Source organism: Equus asinus, chromosome 29, assembly GCF_041296235.1.
Source record: "Equus asinus isolate D_3611 breed Donkey chromosome 29, EquAss-T2T_v2, whole genome shotgun sequence".
In the NCBI taxonomy this organism is placed as follows: domain Eukaryota; kingdom Metazoa; phylum Chordata; class Mammalia; order Perissodactyla; family Equidae; genus Equus; species Equus asinus.
The window spans coordinates 26,641,197-26,665,100 of NC_091818.1; the positions used below are offsets into that span (position 1 = coordinate 26,641,197).

At 38.7% G+C, this 23,904-nt stretch overlaps 1 protein-coding gene across 1 annotated transcript in view; it reads left to right on the forward strand.

The window, feature by feature from the left end:
* Positions 1–1,570: 1,570 nt before the first annotated feature.
* DNAJC1 (DnaJ heat shock protein family (Hsp40) member C1) overlaps positions 1,571–23,904 on the forward strand; it is a 196,673-nt gene continuing 174,339 nt past the window's right edge. Inside the window, exon 1 of the mRNA XM_044762094.2 lies at positions 1,571–2,148. Within this exon, the coding sequence (XP_044618029.2) occupies positions 1,939–2,148 (210 nt within the window). The 5' untranslated portion in view covers positions 1,571–1,938. The remainder of the gene's footprint in view (positions 2,149–23,904) is intronic.

Here is a 23,904-nt window from a genome sequence, read left to right on the forward strand (position 1 = left end):
GCCCTAGCAGACTAAAACATCCCTGCTCTTGTATCTTTGAAAGGCAAGCCTCATGCTGAATCTGGAATGTGATTAATTCAAGCAGATATATTATTTTTAAGCAAGATATATTTGCATTCATTTATGATTATTTGAAAACATTTTTAAAACTCTGAAATAATAGAAGGATTTCTTCATTAAGATTTACTTCCTAGATACTGTTGTCCTAACCTTTGTCAAACATAGTATATTCTTACTATGAGAGAGAAAGTAGCTTTATCATTATCCTATTGAGCTTGGTTTAACTGGCCAGATCCAAGATGGGAAAAAGCATAAGTTCCAACTTTCAAAACTGGGAGAGCACCCTGAGTTATAAAAGTATGTTTTCTTCCCTTCTACTTACTCAAGAAGAGTAGGGAGTCAGGGAGGAGAAATGTGAGAAGGCTAAGAAGAAAACAAGGTTCCCGCCAGAGAAAGCAACAGTGGTGGAGAAAAACAAATTACAAAGAGACTGAACAGAATCTAAAAGTAGGAGGCGAGATATTGGTGGGAAAGAGAAGAGGCTTTTAGCCTTAGCTTTTAGCCTTAGACTTATTTGAAAATAGACTTCAGTTGGGAAAGGAACCCCCATTGGAAGTGGGCTAAGGTGGATAGGCTACACTTCCTCTAAGCTTATGGTTGAGTCACCCTGATTAATTTCTACCAGGCTGCCTATTTAACGGTATTATGCCTGGAAACCTTAATTTATAATTAGAAGTATACTTTCTGTCTTGGTTCAAATTCCATTTGTCAACAAATGAGAGGCATAAAGTGAAAGAAACATGAAAAGTTTATTTGAGGTCTCAATAATTGCAATTTGGGGAGCACAGATTCAGGTAGAAACCAAAATCGTGTCCCACTAGAAAGTAAAAGTCAGGGGCTTTCAAAAGCAAAAACAGGAGGTTGTATTAAAAGAATTCTAATTGGAGTTAGGGGCAGAGAGCTATTGTTAGCTGAACATTGACTATTGATTCCATCTTCAGAAAGTCCACAGTCCTTAGTCTTTGTGATCAGGATGTCTGTTCTCCTGCTGACTTCTCAAACAATTGCTTGTAAAACAATTGCCATTTTGGTCGTCTGCAGGGTTCAAGTCAGCAAGACCGTTTCTCTGGAAAGGCAGCTCCGACTCCATTTTTAAATCGCTCCTCTATGGTCAATTTTGACACATTCCTGCTCCACCTCTCTTAAAAGGACACTGTAGTCTACTCACTATATTGGCCCCTTTCATGCCCTGCGTTCAATTCCTCCTGTGTCTTTGTTGATGGAATAATGAAAGGTACGGTACACAGGCAGTAATCAATAAATCAGTCTTCAAACATGCTTTTAGATTTCAATATCTGAGCGAGGGTCAGAAGGTAGCTGTTTCAGGGGAACTCTATAGTTTGGATATTCCAGGTAGATACAGGACGTGTATCATCGCCCAGATCTCTTAATCTGCGGAAACACATACACAGCTCCTCCGTGCCCAGCAGCAACTGACAGGCATTTCTGGGAGGCCCAGATCTCGGTGCCCGGCTTCCCCACTTCCGGCCCCGCCCCCTCACCCGCGGTTGCTAGGAGACGTGATATCACCGGAAGCGAGGCCGGGGATAGGCTGAGGCGAGGGGAAGCCGCTCCCCTCTGCAACCTCGGCGCCCGGCGGGGCTCTCCAGCTGTTTGTAGGCCCTGGGGCGAGGGTCCGCGCAGGGAGAGCGGCTGCGCCCGGGCCGCGCACTCGCGCCGGTCAGCCCGCTCCCGCCGCCCCTGCCCTGCCGCTGGGCCGTTGGGCCGTTGGGCCGCGGGGCCGCTGCGCCGGCGACTCCGAGGCGGCCGCCCTGCCTCTGCCTGCGAGGCTCCGTTCCCGCAGCCCGCGCTGCCCGCCACGTCCGCGCTCTCGGCCGCCGGCGCTGCGCGGCGGGTGACCTTCCCCAGCCCAGCGCGATGCCGGCTGCCTGCTCCGCGCCGGCCCAGCTGCCTCGGCGCCGCCGGTTCCCGCTCGTGCCGTGCCCGCCGCCGCGGCTGTCGCTGCTGCTGCTGCTGCTGCTGGCGGCCGCGGGGCCGGCGCGCGGCTGGGAGAGCGGCGACCTGGAGTTGTTCGACTTGGTGGAGGAGGTGCAGCTCAACTTCTACGAGTTCCTCGGGGTCCAGCAGGTGAGCGGGCCGCCGGCCCACCGAGCGCCGCGCCTCCCCCGGCGCCTGCCGGGCAGAAACGTGCCGATCGCGGCGGAAAGGAGGGGCTGGGGCGCGCTTGGACCCGCTTCCTCCCAGGGAGGCCGGCAGGACTTGGTCACGCTGGGCACTGGCTGCCCTCCTCTGCGCGGTCCGCCTGGGTCTCTCCGGGCCAGCCTCAGAAGGAATGGTCCGCCTCCCCCATTCCTCACCGCCCTGTTCCCTTCTCAAGCTCCCGTCCCAGTGACAGGCTGGACGGTGTCCCCGCCTGTGGTGGCGGTGATACCTTCTCTAACCTCTTCCATCCTGGGGCAGATCCTCCCACCCAGCTGTGCTGGAGGAAGAAGGAAGAGAGTGTGGGTAGATCTTGTCCACCCACCCTTTCCTTTCCTGCCCCCTGAACGTAGGAAAGAGTTGCTAGCTCCCTAAATTTTCACCTTCCCCGTTACGCTTATCCTTGTTTTAGCTGCCTCCTTTCCTCTGCCTTTCTGGGAAGATAGGAGTGCATTTTGGTCGGCGTCTGTGTTGCAGAAGTTTCTCTTGCATTGTGCTTTGGAATCTGTTTAGCCCGTGGTTCAGGGTTCGCATCACAGTTTAGAAATCTGTTGGAACTTGAAGCCCCTACCGTGTGGGTCCTGGAACTCAGAGAAGGAGCTGTGAGGTTTTCTGGGCAGTAAGGGCGCTTGGGGTGCTACAGGAAGAGAAGCCCAACCAGTAACGCAGGATCGTCTCTTTTTTTCTTTTCCTTTCGTTTCCTTTCCTTTCCTTTTTTTTAACGTGAGACTTTAGTCCGTTTGTTGCTATTTACACCTCCTCCCCCCCCCCCCCGGAGAGGTAAGGGTAGATATCCAGTCTCTATCTGAATCCTACTGTCAAGGAGATGATGTTTCCCTGATTTAAGGATTATGAGGTGAAAGACTTAGAATTTCACACGATCTGGTAGAGCCCTTCATAAAATGCTTTGAATAGTTGTGGGTGTAAAAAAAATTGTTTACCAACAATTGTCATTTAAGGCACACTTCACATGACTAGATGTGAAATGTACATTTTCCCCGTATAGATTACTGTTGAGCTTAACACTAAATGGAAGTTTACATTTCACTTAAATATAATTGAATATAAAATTCCTGTTGCCATGGCACCATGATTTTAACAATTTCATTTTTGTAAGAGTTATCAAGTATAAGCATTTCACACTTCAAATTCTTATATGCGAACAATTATGTAATGACTGTCTATATTCATTACCTTCACCTGGTGCCACTTGCTGCTCACAGAGACGAAATATATCTCATTTTCAAAGTAAATGATGATGCAATATGTATAAAAATCATTGGTGAAAATATAACTCTGAAGACTTTTAAGAATGCCTTTATTATTGAGAATATTTGTTAGAATTTATCCTGTTTGATTAAATTCTGTAGCTAGAGAGAGTCATACACATAACCTATCCAAGGATCTTGAAGGTGCTTTCCAGTTATTCTTGGAAAATTAAGCCCTTTTAAGAGAATACAGAAACTTAGTAGCAGTATTTTAAATTTTAGATTATGTGACCTAGCTTGCATGTGAACTCTCATAGAATTTTCATTTTGTAATTTCATGCAATTTAATTTGCAGAGTTAATTAGGCAGGGTGGACAGCCAGAGCACTTAACTATATGGGCAAAGATGGGAAAATAAAAAAGCGTAGATAATCGGGAAGATTCTATGTCAACATAGAATTTGAAAAGAAGGATTCAGAAAATGTTTTAATCTGTGTTTCTCTGCCTAGCTGTGTTGAAATTGGAAAGAATGCCAGAAGAAATTTCATTCTACCTAAGCAGGGAAACTGATTGGAACAAGTTCTTTATGCGACATTGAATCTTAACTTTCTTGGAGGACTGTCAGGGGGCCAGGAATTTGGTAGGGACAAATGCAGCCTGTCTTAGGTCCTTAATGTATAGTTTTCAGGCCAGAGCCACCCAGTCTTTTGGTGACTAGCCGGCCATGAGGGACCAGGACAAAGTAGGTAGGTTACTCAGAGTGGTGGCGTGGCTCTATGCATTTATCAGTTTGTTGTTCATTCAACAGGTTTATTTACACTAAAGTGTAAGCGCTGGGAGTTGGCCGGTGTATAAAACAAAACCCATGAAACTCACATTTTATTAGGGGCGAACTGATGGTAAACAACCAAACAAGTAAATATAAATGTCAGATGGTCAGAGAAGGCCTCTGAAGGAAGTACGGGGAAGAGCCACGTCAGTAAGTGGGGGAAGAGTGTTCAAGGAAGGCAGAAAGTATGTGCAAAGGCCTTGAGGCAGGAGCTTGCTTGGTGTTTGAGGAATAGCAAGGCAGCCAGTGTGGCTGGAGCAGGGTGAGAGATGAGGACAGTAATAAGAGTTGAGATTAGAGTCCTGGGGATCAGGGGAAGATCTTGTAGGGCTTTGTAAGCCAGTATAAAAACTTGGGCTCTTACTTATAAGTAAGTTGGGGATCTACTGGGGGGAAGGGCAGGTTGAACAGAAGAGGTACATGATTTGACATAAATTTCAAAATGATCACTTTATTGTGCTCAGGATTGTCTGTATGTACGTCATTAGTTACTTAGAGGGATGTTTGTGCTGTAGAATTTGTGGTATAGAATGTGGAGTGGACCTGGGTGGTGCAAAGTAGTCTGATTCTGGATTTAGTTTGAACATAGAGCTGACAAAATTTTACTGATTAAATGTGGGATGTGAGAAAAAAGGACAAGTTGAGGATAATTGTAAAGCTTTTGACCTCAGTAACTGAATAAATGGTTGTCTAATTGCAGTTGCTACTTACTGAGATGGAGAAGCCTGCAATAGAAGCAGGTTTGGTTCGGGGAAAATAGGAATTTGGTTTTGGTCATGTTGATTTTGAGGCGTCTATTAAATATTCAAGCGGAGCTGGCATACAGGCAGTTGGTTATAAAGGTCTCGAGCTACAGGAAGAAAGGCTTAGGGCTGAGGATGTAAATTTGGGAGTCCCCGGCACTTTGAAGGTAAATTGAAGCCAGGAAACTGGGAACTGCGTAAGTTCACCAGGAGAGTGGATGTAAAAGGAGATGAGAGGTCTGGGAGCTAAGCCATGGAGATTCCCAACTTTAAGAATCAGGGAGATGAGGAGGAATCAGCAAAGGAGATGGAGAAGGAACAGCCAGTGAAGTAGGAGGCAAACCAAGAAAAGATGGTCTCTTTCAAGTCAAGTGAAGAAAGTATTTTTAAGAGGAGAAAGTGATCAGCTGAGTTAAATGCCGATGATAATTCAAATAAGGTGAGTTCTGAGAATTGCCTGTTGAATTTAACGGTGCAGAGGTCACTGGCTACCACAGCAAGAGCTGTTTCAGTGGCGTGGTGAGGTCAATAGTCTGGGTAGATTGGGTTCAGCAGAGAAGGAAGGGGAAGAATTGGAAACAGTTAATGTAAAAAATTCTTTTGAGATATGCACACTTGAGACTAGAAGCCAGGGATGAAAGTGACTGCCTGTGGCGGCCACGTTACCCCATTCTACCAGGTCTAAAATAGTTAGCTCGGTCACGTCCTAAACTCTGAAATTGGAATAATCAATGACTTTTAGAACTTGGACCAGGCCACCCTCTGACTTATGACCTGGGGCAAGTTAGTTGCTTCATTTTTAGGACAAATATTATCTTTATTTATTTACTTCGTAGTTAAGCATATAGTAGACACTTAAATATTTATTGAATGAAGAAATATAAACATGGTAACTAAAACTAAAGAGTAGTTCCCCGAATGAGTTGTTGCTGGACAGTTTTTACTCAACAGGTTATATTTATATTTGGGCTTTTATAGCCCTCGTACAGTGAAGGAACCCCTTTCTGTAGATTTCTAGATTTCAGATTGCTTCTAGAAGCTTTGGAATGGATTCCAGAAGTCTTCATGGGAGGGGTGCATAGAGGTAACATACCAGAGGTTCATCCTATTTTTAGAATGACTGCAGTGGTTCATGGGCATCCCAATTTGGATTTTGCATCTTTTCAGAGGAGGTAGGGTGGAAGATTAGAGGAGTGAAGGAAAAGAGATGTATAATTGAGGTATCTTTCATTAGTAACGTCAATTCTGGCTCTCCACACATTATTTATATTTCCTCTAACAGCTCCTGCTCCTTGTACCCCTGTATTCCTTGTGGGATCAATGGCAATTGTGGTTTTTTTTCTATTGTCTTTTGGGACCGTGACTTTCCATGCTTTGTACAGTGTTCTAGCCAACAATAAATATTTCATAGTCATTTAAAAATCTGGGAGTTGAACTTGTGTTAAGCTAAGTTATTTTCAGTTTTGCACTGTTTACTTTCTGAAGAAGTCAGAGTCGTCTTCCTGGTGCCAGTCAGTCATTACAGATTCCTATTAATAGAGCTAGGAAATGTGCTTCTTTCTCTTATAAAATTTATTTATAACTGCATCCTTACATTAAATGAAGGCTGAAACTTGGTTAAAAGAAGAAAAGCTATTATTAAGTGACGTGCTTACAAAATATTGGATTTTCACTTTTTAATCAGAATTAATAAACCCTTTAAGCTCTTTCAATCTGTATTTCAAATGTGCAGAATAGCAGCCTGTGTTAGGTAGGGGCAGTTATGCCCACTCATCCTATGTCCAGGGGGAGGGACTGCCCTAAAGAGACGCTGCTGATCTCTTGACCCATCTCTTACATCTTTCCGTGCAGGGCGATTGCCTTTGGTCTGTTTTGCTTGATTGGGGAAAGCCAGTCACTCAAAAAGCTATAAGCTGTGGCAGACACTTTCTCTGCCCCAGACTAGCAAAGCCGTGATGCTGGCCGGACTTTCTCTTGAGCATGCTATCTCAAAGTCTAGACTGGACAGGCGAGGGCAGAAAATGCTAGCAAGCCCATTTGGCCCTCATACTTAATCTAAATTCTCCAGCAGCTTTTCAGCAATAAAGGTGGTATTTGATTTCTGTCTGCCCGACTTCTGTGTCCTCTTGGTGTTTTTAGATGGGAAAAAGCATAAAGTCAGAATGGGGCCTTCTCAAACCCTGGCATAGTCCTTTTTAGAAATAGAGATGAAGATCTCTTTCATCAATGACTGGTGAACACATACTGTGATTATCAGTTATCTCCAGTGAACCTTTGGTGGATTCCACTGAGCTTGTGGTGTTCGTTGAATATACTTCAGTCTGCGTTCTTCTGGTCTTCTATACGTCTGATGTAGGCATATCATGCATAGAGCTGAGTAAATACTAGTTTTACTTGTATCCATCTTTGCATCAGATTGGATGTTGTAAAATTAGTTTTCTTTTCTTGTGTACGAGCTGTTTAGTGGCGGTTGCCTGGGCATATTTTATGGGATAAAGCAAGTCTAATGTGAAAATTTGCCGCATAATCCGGAACTGATGAAACAGAAATCCTCGTAGTTCTGAGTTTCCTTTTTCCTTTTATGCCATTCTGAGGTTTTTTGTCTTTACAGGATTTATGAGAACACTCCTGGAATCTTTTATCTTATTCATAGATATACGCTAAGTTGAACTGGGAAATTGGAATTGGCCTCTGTTATTACAATTATTCTTAGACATATATTCTAAACTCTTTTTGTGTAGGTTACCAGTTTACCCAGTGATTGGTGTAATGTGATGAATTTCAAAATCATATGTTTTATTCAGTGTCAGGAATGAAACGGGGGGTTGGAGTGGTGAGGAGGGTCCATGTTTGACGTGATGGTTGCTGAGAGGAGAACTTATGTGGCAGTTACAAGCAACACCAATACAAGTAGTTTCATAAGATGCCCAGTATCTAGACTAAGCCTGTTCTCAGCTTTGTTATGTTTTCTATCAACGAACTACTTATGCCACGAACTGCTACTCTATGGTCTTGGGAATCTTTTTCTAAGCCAGGCGTTATTGAATCTATTTGGATAGTAATGACATCAGTTAATTCCACCCAGAATTAGAAACAGTTCTAAGGCTTTCTTGTATAGAAATGTGCGGAGATGGAAGAAAAGAGTTGCAGTGAAAAGAGAGACTTCTGATTGGGTGAAGCAGGACCCTAGACCATGTTATAATGAAGCTATAATCATATTTATTTTCAAAACCTTTCTTTATTTTCATCAAAATACTTGTGAAAGATGGGTCCTATAGTAATGAATGTAAAAAATACAATTACTGTGTTTTAAGTAACATCATACTGTTCCACTTTAAGAGTTCAATATTTGAGATTTTTACTTATAGTCACTGAAATTTTTATCTAAGAATATCATTAGGACTTAATTGGAAATTTAATCTAGAATTTGTGTCTCATTCCCATCCTCCTTAATACCAAGTTAAATAAGGTTAGGATTCGTTCAGTTATTCAGTAAGCATTTCTGAGAACCACCATCCAGCAGCTGGAATTTCATAGGTAATCAGGCATGTTGCAAAAGTAAGGGCATGCCCTGGGCCACGTTTCCAGTTAGAGAGAATATGTGTATAAAACAATATGCTTCATTATTAGACGGATGCCCATTGTAGTGCCACTGAGGCAGTAGGCAGAAAGCTCTCTGCAGCTACACAGTCAGCTGTAGAGTTTGAATTAAATATTAAACGTAAGAGTCTGAGATCAAGAATTAAATGAAAGGCATGTCATAGAGTGAGCAGCAGTATACAATGGAAAAGAAGCAGTATTAAAATGCCCTTGAGAGCAAGCACTACAATTCTACAAAGGAGTAATTTCCTCAGTTAAACAAATTCTGGAATACATACAGCTCCTGGTCATAGAAGGCACAAGAATTTTAAAAAGCTGCATGTCTACTGTGGCATGTACAGTGAGCAGTAGTAAAAAAGAGCTAAGACCAGGGGGCTGTCCTGCTGGCATAGTGGTTAAGTTTACGTGTTCTGCTTTGCTGGCCCATAGTTCCCTGGTTTGGGCACAGACCTACACACTGCTCATCAAACCATGCTGTGGCAGCATCCTGCATACAAAATAGAGAAAGACTGGCACAGATGTTAGCTCAGTAACAATCTTCCTCAAGCAAAAAGAGAAAGATTGGCACAGATGTTAGCTCAGTGACAATCTTCCTGAAGCAAAAAGCGAAAGATTGGCAACAGATGTTAGCTCAGGGCCAATCTTGCTCACCAGAAGAAAATGAGTTAAGAGCAGAAAGATCATTATTATCCTATACTGAGAAGGTCTGAACAGACCATAGAGAAATCCTAGGGTCCACATACATGACTGTTAAGGAAGATACTTCTTATTTCTAGCAATCTTTAAGGACTAAAAAGCTATCCCAGGACCAATTGAATTTATACGTTACCAAGAAGCCTTTGACTTCAGGGAATTAAAAAAATCGCAAGTCTTATTACAGTTATTTTCAATTGCCACACTTTTAGTTAACACATAAAAAGATTAGTATTTAGGTTCTTCTCTGACTTTAAGTAGTATTTTTTGTTAATATTTGGTGATTAAATTTGATTTAAGGAAACTAATGTATATATGTATAATGCGGGATGACTGGAAATTGTGATTTTACTTGTAGTTAAGTATATCATATCTTATAGTATTTTGCTATGGACCTCTTATCTACAGTAGGAAATAGATTTCCTGTGTTTACATAAAGCATTTTAGTTTAGACATTTGTAAAGTCCAAAAGACTGCCATGCTGTGCAGGGCTGTGGGAATTCTGCAGAATTAGTGTCTGACTTCGTGTCACGTCTTTGGAAGTATATGAGGTTAAACTTAGAGTAAATTAGGTTGATCTTGAAATCAGTTATTGTGGAAAGCTTCACAGGTTTTCAGCAATGCTGCCATCTCTCAAAACATCGTTGAAACTTCTTATTTTGAATTGCCTTCAAAGCCTGCAGCCTATTTGTCAGATTATCTTCATTAATAGTAAACCTTCAAGATGGATTTGAGTTTTAGTTACAGCTAATAGTCACATGGAGCTAAATATGATGACTAAATTGGGTGAGCAAGCTGGGTAAAAACAGATCGGGTTGATAAAGAGATCCGAACATGAATTTCATGTTAGGCTCATAAATTGGTTTGAGAACTGTTTTCAAAGAAGAGTTCCAGAGAAGTTTGGAGGGCTAGCAACATGAAGTAAATCTGTAGCCTTACACAGTACCAGAATGTATTCCAGTAAATGACTTCTGGGGTACTTACTACTTTGTGGGTAGCAAATTTTTAGATTTTTTTATCTATGGGAGAAAGATATATAAATAAAAATTATCTTAATTTTAGAGAGGTAGGAAAATATTGCGCTAGAAGAAAATATTCTAATTATTCACCTGCTTTTAATATTAAAAACAAGGATGATAAAAATATTTGTTATATAATATTTCTGTAATAAAACTAGTTAAAGCAAGTGCCAGAGGAATCAGAATAATGTTAGAGGTAGTAGCTGAGACTATCACTGAGGGAGAAAGTAGGTATAAACAGGGAGAGGGAAATATACACAGGAAAAACTGCATAAATACAAATGTAAGTGGTAATGGAGTAACATCTCCATCTTGTGGCCTTCTTTGGATATTGTCATTAAAAATATTGAGGGGTTGTATTTTCACAACGGTAGGCATAAGTAAGAATAAAATATGAGTCAGGCGAAAATAAAATACAGCTGAGAGATTTTTTTGCAGTATTTTGCCAGGGACCTTTAAGACCAGCTTCCCAACTGGTGTGTAGCAAGCAGGTGTGCTGAGAGCAGTGCCCTTGCTCGAGCAGTCTTAACAGTTCATTCCAGGGCGTCTAATTGTGAAGTGCCATGGCCTGAAAAAGGTTGGAAAAGCACTGTGATGGCACGGAGTTCTGATGTTTTTCTTTCAGAGGAAAATTTATAAGCTTATATCTATATATATGCACACACACACATATATCAACATAAAATTGTTCTATAAAATTAGTCTTATAAACATCTCTGCTATACTAAAGAGCCCCTTATTCAGCTCTCATAGAAGCAAAAGTATTATTTAACATACTGGTGAGAGAATCTGGACACAAAAGGAATCAAGAAGTCTGTGATGAGTTGGCATCCTTCAGTTACTTGTTTACTTACTCTGGATGGTGGAATGACCATTAAACATTACCGTAGTCTGCGGTAACTCAGAGGACGCTTTATAATCATTTGTAACAATCCTCTGTGTGAAGAGGACACAAATGACTTTGGAATATGTAAGTATACAAATTCTGAGTAGACTAATATTTTGTGACACTAGGAGATAAGGTAATATTTTACTTACAAATCCTGATTGACATCTTTCAGATTTTTGACAGATGGCAGACTTTTTCAAGCCAACCGTACTTTGTGACTGATATGTAACACGAGCCACATATGTGCTTTAAAATTTTCTAAAAGCCACATTTAAAAAAGTAAAAAACAAGCAGGAGATATTAATTTTAACATTATATTTTATGTAATCCAATGTATCAAAAACATTATTTCAATCCCACAACTAGAAGGACCTGCAACTAAGATATACAGCTGTGTACAGTGGGGGTTTGGGGAAATAAAGCAGAACAAGAAAAACAACATTATTTCAACATATAATCACATTTTAAAAACTTGTTAATGAGACATTTCACATTCTGTCTCTTTTGCTAGGTCTTTAAAATCCTGTATGTATTTTACATTTATACTTCTAGCAGACTTCAATTCAGATGCTAAATTTTGATTGAAAATACTTGATCTGAAGTGAGGTTTTGTAAGATGTGTAGCCAACAAGTAGACTCATGTACCCACTTCTTCCCTGAATCAAGTACTGTTTTAAAAATTTAAATATAAATTAATCAAATAAAAGTAAAAATTTGGTTTCTGAGTTGTACTAGCACATTTCAAGTGCTCTAAGATGGCTAATGGCTACCACACTGGATAGCACGGCCTCAGAGGGTTAACATTTCTGTGTTGTGTAGATCTATCTAAATATTTCTGGATAAAATCACTGATTACTGTTTTCCTTTTGTCAGGGACATAGTTTGTAGTTTTCTTTTTTAAGCCAGTGTAGTTTTTGTTATTTTGGTTTGTTTTTATTTTTTTTTAGTAGTTTTTTTTTAAGCAAGTGTAGTTTTTGTTATTTTGGTTTGTTTTTATTTTTTTTTTAGTATTTTTTTTTAAAGATTTTTAAATTTTTTCCTCTTTCTCCCCAAAGACCCCCGGTACATAGTTGTATATTCTTCGTTGTGGGTCCTTCTAGCTGTGGCATGTGGGATGCTGCCTCAGTGTGGTTTGATGAGCAGTGCCGTGTCCGTGCCCAGGATTCAAACCAACGAAACACTGGGCTGCCTGCAGCGGAGCGCGCGAACTCAACCACTCGGCCACGGGGCCAGCCCCTTTGTTTTGTTTTTAGATTGTTCCAATTGTGCTAGCTATCATCTCCCTAGTTAGTTGTCTGTACGTTTTGTCCGTTCTTCTCTTGGCCTGTGAAGGCTGTTGGTATAGTCCTCGCTGCTCTTCTAGGAACAATGGGTGCAGAACATCCGTGCGTAGAGGCCTGCTCAGGGTGTTTTTAGGTAATCAGTTTAATTCAAATTGATCATTTACTTTTGCTTACTTGCCTGTTATATTTTATGATTCTCACAGTGTTTTAACTTAATATATTAGGTCTTTAATGATGCTCTGACCAAGAAATCACCAGTGTTCCTACTTTGTAAATGTTAACTTTGAGGTTGCCCCTTCTCCCTATTTATTCAGAAACTCATCCATCAAATACATTGCTAGCCGTGGAACATGCACTGTATTCTCTCCTGCCATCTATTTTGCTTATTATAATATGTTTAATTAAATGATTTTAAAAAGAGATTTCCAGATGCAGTTCTGTTTGCATGCCCCTCTTTGGACTGTGTGTGATGTCAACCACGGGTTCCTGCGTCGCCCTTTTTTACTAGCCGCCTCTGTCACCTCTCCATCGCTCCCAGTAAGTCCTGCTTTCCTTTGGACTGGGTGATTAATTGCCAATCTTTTTGCCTTTGCCTTTTGTAATTTCATAAGCAACTGAGGAAAAGAAGTAGAGCTCAATATTGATGGTTCGTATGCCTAGCTATTGTTGTTTTAAATAGTCTTGGCAAAAGAAAGAAATTGCACTGGGGTCTGAGATGTTAAGAATTCTTTGCTGATGCGAAAAAAACAACAAAAACAAAAATTAAAGAACTGATAATAGAATCCTGCAGTTGGAAGAGACTTCACCAATATCTAACCTGTTTCCTCATGTAGGAATCTCTTCTGTAGCTCTCCCAACAGGTGGTCATCCAGCCTGTTTTATTTATGTCCAACAGTGGGGATTATGAAACAACCGGTTAAGTTTTTGGTTAATAGTACTCACTGGAGGTTTTATTCTTATGTAAAGCCAAAATCATAACTAATTCTCATACCTACTTTCAACTTAATTTGCGGTCTTCTTTTAGAGTACCCCTGAATATATATTCCCTCTAAATTGTTTTTCTGAAATGCCTTAAAATAAAATGCACAAGGGAAATAATTACTTGTTGATTGTCTCCACAGCCATCGGGTTATTAAAAAAATTTTTTTAAAAACCACAGTTCTTTGGATAGCAATTATACCTCAATAAAGCTGTTTAAGAAAAATATTGGCAAGCCGAGGGGCCTGTTTGGTTTCATGGTCTTTAGATATGGGCTGAGTCCACCCTCGAGAAGACCCAAGCCACCATACTTATGGTTGTCTTGGAACTACGCTAAGCGTGATTTGAGGTTACTATAAATAATTCCCTGGGCTCATCAAAGTCAGCAGCAGGAAATTTCTGGAAGCTGAAAACATAAGATGATTTGGGGTATGCCGGCTTTGGTAATATGGACCACAGGATTAATTTAATTAAAATTGGACCCAGAAGTTGTTACAGACTCTTAAAGCGGGGCTCCAGTGTGCAGTTGTGCTGGTTCAGGCCTATCATTGTGATATAAAAATGTTTTAGACTTTGAGATTATTAGGAAGAATTGCACATAGGTGGTTAAACTGAAGGAAATAATTTCTTTTGTAATTGAAAGGTTGTATTTCTTTAGGTAGAATTTTAGTTTTTGGGTTCACCTTGATTGGGAGTTTCTGCCTCCTTTTTATTCACCCCTTCCTGGGGCTTTCCAGGGGCTGTCACTCCTTCCCTGAGACACCTAGACAAGAAGGAGGCCTTGGACAGGCGGCTTAGGGCTCCCTCCTGAGGTGGTATTGAGGCCATTGCAGATCCAGATACCAAGCCTGCAGGTTGCTTGGCCTGGTCTGGCTGTGGGGCTGAACCGCGGCTCTTAACGTCTCAGATACGTAATATTTTATAAGCTGCAGCCTCAGGCAGTGGCCTTCTCACTTTTACATTTTTTTCCTCGGGTGGTAGAGTCCACTGCAACCCAGGGAGCCTGGCTCTGCTCCGAGCCTTTCGTGGAGTACTGTTGGTCCCCACCACCGTGCGAGTCCAGCTGCTCACCTCCTCTGCCTCCTGGTTGGAGGTGCCGAGCCCAGGAGGCCTGGGGCTGGAGCTCTGCCTGCCGCTGCAGGTTTCCATTTGTTTTTGTCCACAGAGATACTTAACTAGTCTTTGATCCTGGCTACAGGTTGATGATTTTCTCTCTTTGCGGTTTATCTTTGGTCCATATTTGCCTTGGGGTTTGGGAGGAAGTCCCTCAAGTACTTACAGTGCTACTTTGACCCTGGAATATCTTTAAAAGCTGCTTTTCTCTTATAATAACAATTTTTTTTCATGCCCGTTTTCCTATTATCTAAAAACCTTTTACCACTTATCATCCAGAGGAATAGTCAGGCCTATAATTGACAGCAGAGCCAGAGGCTGTTGCTTAGGCATTAAAAGGAACAGTGATCCGTCCAGTCCCTGCCCCGCTCTGTCCGCTGTTCCTAGACTGTATGCAAGTCTATGTGCTAAAACAGGCGAGGAACGCTTCTCAAATAATCGGATCCCACAGGCTTTTGAGTACAGTCATAAGTAGGTCCGTTACCCCAGGGTGACGTACATGGTCCTGTTAATGGAGATGCCAGAGGAGAGTCCTGACCTCTGTCTTGAACTTGGTTAGAAAAAGATGCCAGGTGACAAGATAGATATTGAACTCAGGGACGTGCCAGAAAAACCATTGCTGCAGGAAATGAATGGCCCTAAAGTTAAATTATATGCAGGTAATTTCATGTTGACTCTTTGTAAATATATACCACCCACAAAATTCTTAAAAGACTTTCTCTTTCTGGAGAATCATATTATGTTCTCTTTTATTCAGTCTTCAGAGATTCACAAAACAAAACATAGGACAGTGAGGGTTGCCCTCGCTGAAAACTGTTTCAATAATCAACGTGATGGACAATACTAAAAGCATAGAATCTCAGTGGATATTAGCTCCATGGAATTGAGGGATCCTTAATCGAAGCTTCAAGCAATTTATGGAGTACACATTTGAAATGTACTTTAGATGATTTATTTTATGGAAAGAAGTATACAATTCAGATTTACAAGAAAAGATAAAGGGTCTTTTCATTTTGAATTCGTAGAATTTAAAGAAATCAGTTTACATACGATTTGAAGAACATATTTATTTTGTAATTATTATATACCTTTAATATTGAGTTGTTAATCTAAGGAAAGTCTTTAAAGATACTAATATGAAGGAGAACAGTGGTGTATGATCTTTTTAAAAGATGTTGCACTCACAGATAATCGTTGCCAATGTGGATGACAGCACTTTGTTTTTGCCACGATTCTTTGCAGTAATGTTTCTAACCTTTGTTTTTGTGACAGAATAGAGTATGCACAGCTATCTAGATTATGTTATGAAATTCTGATAACAAGCCTGTTTTTTATATTTGTTAATTTTATTACTCCTTTTGACAACATTACTGATACTAGTAAAGAATTGGTGACAATCAAATTCTAGTGGTAGGAGAGTATTTGAGTAAATTATGACATATTCTTGGTGTGATATGTTATCACTAATAACAATATTTGTGAAAAATATATAGCAACATGGAAAAATACTTATAAGTAAAGAAGCCAAATATCAAGTTGTATTCACATTCGATTATAATTTTGTAGGAATTATATATATGCACAGGTGAGACAGTAACGTGGGCTAATGAGAACAGTGACTTGTGCTATTGGTGGAATCACCTTATTCAGAGCTGAGTATTTCATTTAGAATTCTGTTAATATTAGTAATATATACCCGTGTAAATTCTATTCTATTTAGAAAGAAGAGCATTACATAATTAAATCACAGTTGGATAAACTATATTAACAACTTATCATTGTATTTATGAGATAAATTGTATGGATATTTTAAAGTTGCCTTTAACCTGTAACTTTATTTAAAATTATAAGTGGGAAATTCAATAACACAAACAGCTTTAGGCTAAAAAACCCGTGTTTATTTTGTTTTTTAAAAAATATTACCAAATAATTTTTTTTGAAAGATTTTATTTTTTCTTTTTCTCCCCAAAGCTCCCTGGTACATAGTTGCATATTTTTCGTTGTGGGTCCTTCTAGTTGTGGCATGTGGTACGCCACCTCAGCATCACTTGATGAGTGGTGCCATGTCCGCGCCCAGGATTCGAACCAGCGAAACCCTGAGCGGACCATGCGAACTTAACCACCCTGCCACGGGGCCAGCCCCACCAAATAATTTCTAATAATCATTTCGATGAATCAAAGTATCTCACCTTAATTTCAGACCTTAGTCACTTGAGAAGTTAATAGCCTGGGTCAAATGAAGTAGCTTTATGGTCCATGTTGAGTAAAAGTGGTTGTAAATGTACTTGGGATAAGTTGTAAGTATAATTCTACATTCTCGTAAACAAACACCACAGCATCCCCACCAAGAAAGCCAACTAGTAGGTCTTGAGGATGAGAGCACAGTTTGAGCCTCTGCTCTTTGTATTACTCCTCTGAGTTCTTCTATATATACTATATATCTAATTCAATATTGTAGATACTGCTGAACAACCAGCCTAGATCATGGTCTGTTTCTAACTCTTTAAATCCTCACAGTGCGTATAGTGTAGAGGTGTGCTGTCCAGTGCTGTAGCCATATATAGCTGTAGAACGCTTGAAACCTAGCTAGTTAGGCTGAGAACATGAATTTTAAATTGTATTTAATTTTAACTAATAAATTAAAACTTTTAAACTGAAAGAGTGTAAAATATTTTCCCATTAAACACAACTTTATTGTTTGGGTATGACTACATTTCACTTTAACCATCGAAAGTTTAGCTTATGGATTGAGATGCACCGTAAGTGTAAAATATACACTAGATTTTGAAGACTTACTATCAAAAAATAGTGGAAAACAACAATAATTTTTAATATTGGTTGCATGTTGAAAAGATATTTTTGATATATTGGTTTCAATAAAATGTACTATTAAAATTAGTTTTACATGTTTTTTTCCTTTTTTTAGTGTGACTACTGAAAAATATAAAATTACACCTCTGACTCACTTTATATTTTCGTTGGACAGCATTGGTTTACTTCAGGGGTCAGCTCTCTGTGGTTTAAACTCCTGGCTTAGAACATTGGACTCCAAAGTGGGGGAGCAGATGCTTCTATTGCCCAGGAGTGCAAAAGATAATTGTTGGATTCAGGGGCCAGCCCACTGGCACAGCGGTTAAGTGCGCACGTTCTGCTTCTCAGCGGCCCGGGGTTCGCCGGTTCAAATCCCCGGTGCAGACATGGCACCACTTGGCAAGCCATGCTGTGGCAGGTGTCCCACATATAAAGTAGAGGAAGATGGGCATGGATGTTAGCTCAGGGCCAGTCTTCCTCAGCAAAAAGAGGAGGATTGGCAGCAGTTAGCTCAGGGCTAATCTTCCTCAAAAAAAAAATAAATAAATAAAAATAAGTGTTGGATTCAGGAAGAAAATGCAGAAGCTTCTATTCACTTACATTCATTTCATCCTTTAAAATTTTATATTTTTATATGTGTTTTATAATATACCATACAGTATAGACTACATATAAGTTAATGAATAAATAGATATATAAAATTCAAATACAAATACAAAAATTAAAAATTTTTTTACTGTTAGATCATATGATCAAAAATATTTAGAGACCATAGTTTAGAGGATACTATAAAAATAGGCAGAGAGAGAGCTGAGAGGCAGGACTTTTGAAATGATGAAGTAAGTTGCTCAGCAAATCTGCTCCCCCCAAAATAATGATAGAACTTGACAAAATTGTCAAAAACAACTATTTCGGAACTCTGAAAATTGACCAAAGGACTATGACAACTTGAGAAGCATTTATTAAAAACAAACAAGATCCAACTATAGATTTCTACAAGAGACATACTTTAGATTCAAAGACACAAATAGGTTAAATGGAAGAGGATATACCATGCAAGCAGTAACCCCAAGAAAGCTGGAGTGCCCATGCTAATATTAGGCAAATGAGACTTTAAGACAATAAAATATTACATGAGACATTTCATAGTAATAAAAAGTACAACTCATCAGGAATATGTAACAACAGGACTCCAAGATACGTGAAGTGAAAATTTACAGAATTGAAAGGAAAAAGAGATAATCAACAATAATAATTAAATATCCTACTCTCAATAATTGATAGAATATCTGGACTGAAAGTCAACAAAAATGTAGAAAACAAGAACAATACTATCAACCGACTTGCCCTGACTGACATCTCTAGAACGCTCCACTCGACAACAGTAGAATACACATTTTTTTCAAGTTCACAGAGAACGTTCTTAAGATAGTTTATGTGCTAGGCCATAAACCAAGCCTTAGTAAATTTAAAGGGATTAAAATCATAATAAGTATGTTCTCTAACCACAATGGAGTTAAATTAGAAATCAACAACAGAAACCAATTGGGAAATCTCCAAATATTTGGAACTTAATACATTTCTAAATAACACATAGGTCCAAAAAAATCACAGGGGAAATTGGAGAATATTTTGAGGTCTATGAAAATGAAACAGAACATATCACCATTTATGGGATGCAGTTAAAGCTGTACTTAGGTGGAATTTATAGTTTTCAATACCTATATTAGCAAAGAAGAAAGATTTCAAATCAATAACTTTAAGCTTTTGCCTTAATTGACCAAGAGGGAAAAAAGAACAAACTCAAAACAAGTGAAAGGAAGGAAATAAGAAAGATTAGAGCAGAAACTAATGAAATATAAAACAGAAAAACAGTAGAAAAATCACTGAAACCAAAAGTTTGCCCTTTGAAAAGATCAATAAAATTGATAAACTGTTAGACTGACCAAGAAAAAAAGAGAGAAGACACATTACCTTCCTCAGGAATGAAAGAGAATGTATCACTACCAACTCCTCAGAAAGTAAAAGGATTCCGAGAGAACACTATGAAGAACTTTGCCAACAAATTAGACACCTTAGATGAAATTTAAAAAGTCAATTCATCAAAGCTGTCTCAATAGAAAATCTGATAGACCTATAACAAGAGGAAATTGAATTAGAAATTAAAAATCTTCCCATGAAGAAAAACCTATACCCAGATGGCTTCATTGGTGAATTCTATCAGATATTTAAAGAAGAAATAATCATAATCTTTCACAAATTTCTAGAAAATAGAGGAGGAGGGGAGGGAATGCCTCCCAACTCATTCTATAGCGTAAGTGTTACCCAGACAAAGATGTCACAAGAAAAGAAAACTACAGACCAATAACCCTCATGAATATAGATGTAAAATTTCCAGCAAAAATGTTAGCCAGCCGAATCCAGCAACATATGCAATAGATTAAACACTGTGATCAAGTAGGATTTATCCCAGGAATGCAACATATGAATCCATTAATGGGATACACCATATTAATAGAATCAAGGACAAAAATTACATGATCATCTCAGACACAGAAAAAACATTGCAAAGAATCCAGTACCCATTCATGATAAAAACTCTCAACAAACTAGGAATAGGAGGTAATTTCCTCAACCTAATAAAGAGAATCTAAAAAACTATATAGACATTTCACCCAAGAAGATATACAAATGGTTAATAAGTGCGTGAAAAGATGTTCAACAATATTAGTCATCAAAGAAGTGCTAATTAAAGCCATAAGGAGATAACATGTCACTCCCACTAGGATGGCAATAAACAAAATACTGAACAGGAAAAATCACGGGTGAGGATGTGGAGAAACTGGTGGCAATGTAAAATGGTGCAGCCACTTTGGAAAACAACATGGCAGTTTTTTAAAAAGTTAAAGTAAACTTAGCATACATCCCAGCAATTCTTCCTATGTATTTATAGTGTCCTAATGCAAAAGTGAAAATCTGTGTTCACACACAGATTTGTCCATGAATGTTCATAGAGCATTATTCATAATAGCCCAAAACTGGAAACAGTCCACATGCCCAGCAACCAATAAATGGATAAACAAAATGCAGTGTATCTGTGTAATGAAATACTGTTTAGTATTTGGCATGAAAAGAAAGAACTTCTGGTATAAACCACAACATGGATGAACCTCATAAACACTATGCTAAGTCAAAGAAGCCAGAATCAAGAAGACTACGTGTTGTATGATATCATTTATATGAAATGTCCAGAAAAGGCAAGTATATACAGACAGAAAGCAAGTAGTGGTTGTCGCAATCTGGGAATGAGGGTTGACTGCAGATAACACAAGAGATGTTTTTAGGGTGATAGAAATGTTCTAAGATATAATTTTAGTGACGGTCGTACAACATTCTAAATTTATTAAAATCATTGTACACTTACAATGCGGGAATTTCCTGTTATGTAAATTATACCTCAACAAAACCATTAGAAGAAAAGACAGATGTTATTTTATGGGAAATTTTCTAAATTGAGGGTCTTGTTTGACAGATTACTCTGTAAGTGAACCTAAATTGTGACTTAAGATATGTCTGAGCATTTAAAAGTTTTCACTATTTGGCCTCTTCCATACAAATAGACACACATAAAAGGAAATTTAAAAACACCTGAAGAAAACCACTTTTGACATTTTTATGTTATTTCAGAGTTTTTTCTCTTCATAATATTTTTTTACTTCAGTTACTTTGCCTCCAAAATTACTCTATATGGGTACTTTTGTGTCAGTGCAGTGTGTTAACTGCTTTTTTTTGTTTTCTTAATTGTAAAATATGCATAACATTAAATTTACCATTCTAATCATTTTTAAGTGTACAGTTTAGTGGCATGAAGTACATTCACAACACTGTGCAGTCATCACTATCCATTTCTAGAACTTTTCCATCATCTCAAACAGAAACTCTGTACCCATTAAACAAGGACTAACCATTCCCTTCTCCCCCAGCCCATCTCTAATCTATTTTCTGTCTTTATGAATTTGCCTATTCCAAGTAAATGGCCATAAAAAATGGCTGAATAATATTCCATTGTGTGTATATACCACCTTTTGTGGTGTATACGTTCATCCGTTGATGAATTTAGGTTGTTTCCACCTTTGGCCACTGTGAGTAGTGCTGCTGTGGACGTTTGTCTACAAGCATCTGTGCGAGACCTTGTCTTCAATTCCTTTGAGTACATACCTAGAAGTGGAATTGCTGGATCATATGGTAATTCTATATTTAACTTTTTAAGGAACCGCCAAACTCTTTTTCCACAGTGGCTGCACCATTTTACATTCCCACCAGCAATGCACAAGGGTTCCAACTTCTCCACAATCTCACCAGCATCTGCTTTGTTTTTTTTAAAATAGTCATGCAAATGGGTGAGAAGTGGTATCTCGTTGTGGTTTTGATTTGCATTTCCCTAATGATTGGTTACGTTGAGCATATTTTCATGTGCTTTTTGGCCATCCGTATATCTTCTTTGGAGAAATGTGTATTCAAATCTTTTGCCCGTTTTTGGGAGCTTGTTTGTTTCTTTGTTGTTGAGTTTTAGGAGTTCTTTATATATCCTGGATATTAATGGCTTATCAAATTTGTGATTTGAAAACATCTTCCATTCTGTGGTTTTTTTCACTCTCTTAATAGTGTCTTTCAATGCACAGAAGTTTCTAATTTTGATGAAGTACAATTTGTTTTCTGTTGTTACCTGTGCTTTTGGTATCATATCCAAGAAATAATTACCAAATCCAGTGTAATGAAGTATTTCCCTCTGCTTCCTTCTAAATTTTTATACTTTTAGCTCTTATATTTAGGTCTTTGATCCATTTTGAGTTAATTTTTGTATAAGGTGTAATGTAAGGGTCCAACTTCATTCTTTTGCATGTAGATGTCCAGTTTTCCCAGCACCATTTGCTGAAAAAGCTAACTGCTTATTAAGTATAGATTATCTTATTTAATCTTTAAAACAGCCCTGTCTAGTTAATCTTTTATCCTCATTTTATAAATTGAATTTCAGAGACTACCCAAGGTCACAAAACTAATAACTGGTGGAGTTAGGATTTACCCTCTAATCTTTTAGGTTCAAAGATCATAACCATTATTTTATATTATTTCTTTCTATTCAGATGCTACCTTTTCTTAAAGATCTGGCCCAAATTTCATCCCTTTATTAAGACTTTGCCTGTTGCCTTCCCTCCCAATCAGACATGACCATGGCAAATTTTGCATAGACTCTTAATCCATAGTAAACTGCAAATGATACGTATTCAATACATGGTGAGTGAATGGGTGTTAGAATTGTGATTCAGAATAATCTTGACTAGTCCCCACACCAATGTAAAATATGAGCTGAAACCAAAAGGATGGAAATAATCAGGGAAAAATGTAATTCTACATTTTGGTTAAGAAAATCAATTGCACAGTGTAAAATGGGAAGATCTTGTTTGACCTTAGTAGGGATAAATGCTCAAGTTTCAGTTGATGGATGACAAGCTGAATTTGGCCAACGGTATGATGCATCGTCTCTTAAAAACCAGCTCTAGTTTGCATTATTATACGTATGGTGACTTGATCATAGAAGGTGAGAAATATAATACAATCTATATGTGTACATTCCTGGTATATTATGTACTACCTGGTAACACGTTTTAACAGATGGAGTTTTTTAAAAGAGGGGACTACAAATATAGTAGGGGTTCTGGAAATCTTATCCAATGAAGAACCTATTTAATGTGAGAAGGAAAGACTAAGGGCATGTATGATCACTAACTTCAAACATTACAATTAAGAAAAATATTTTTAAACTATTTTTACTTATCTATCATTTTAGAATAATTTCAGACTTAAAAAAGTGGCAAAAGTAATACAAAGAGTTCTCTTATATCCCTCTGCTAGTTTCCCAAATGTCTTACATAACCTTAAAATTATCAAAACCAGAAAATTAACATTGATAGAATAGTATTAAGTAACCTCCAGATCTTATTCAAATTGCGTCAGCTGTCTCACTAACATCCTTTTTCTGGTCTAGAATCACACATTTAGTTATCTCATTGATGTCCTCCACTCTGGGACAGTTGTCAGTCTTGCTCTTTCTTGACCTCAACACTTTGAAGAGTATTAGTTATATTTTAGAATGTCCCTTGATTTGGATTTGTCTAACGTTTCCTCGTGATTAAATTCAGGTTATGCATGTTTTGGCATGAATACCACAGAAGTGATGCTGTGCTCTTTTCAGTCTATCATATCAGCAGGCACACGATATCAATGTATCTCACTACACATGATGGTATGTTTGATTACGTGGTTAAGTGTCTGCCAAGTTTCTCCACTGTAAAGCTACTATTTTCCCTTTGTCATTTTTCTTGTGGGAAAATACTTTGAGACTATGCAGACATCCTATTTCCCTCCATACTTTTGCCCAGTAATTTTAACATCCATTGATGATTGTTGCCTGTAACCTGGTACCACAAGATGTTTCAGACTTACTTTCCGCTTCTACTG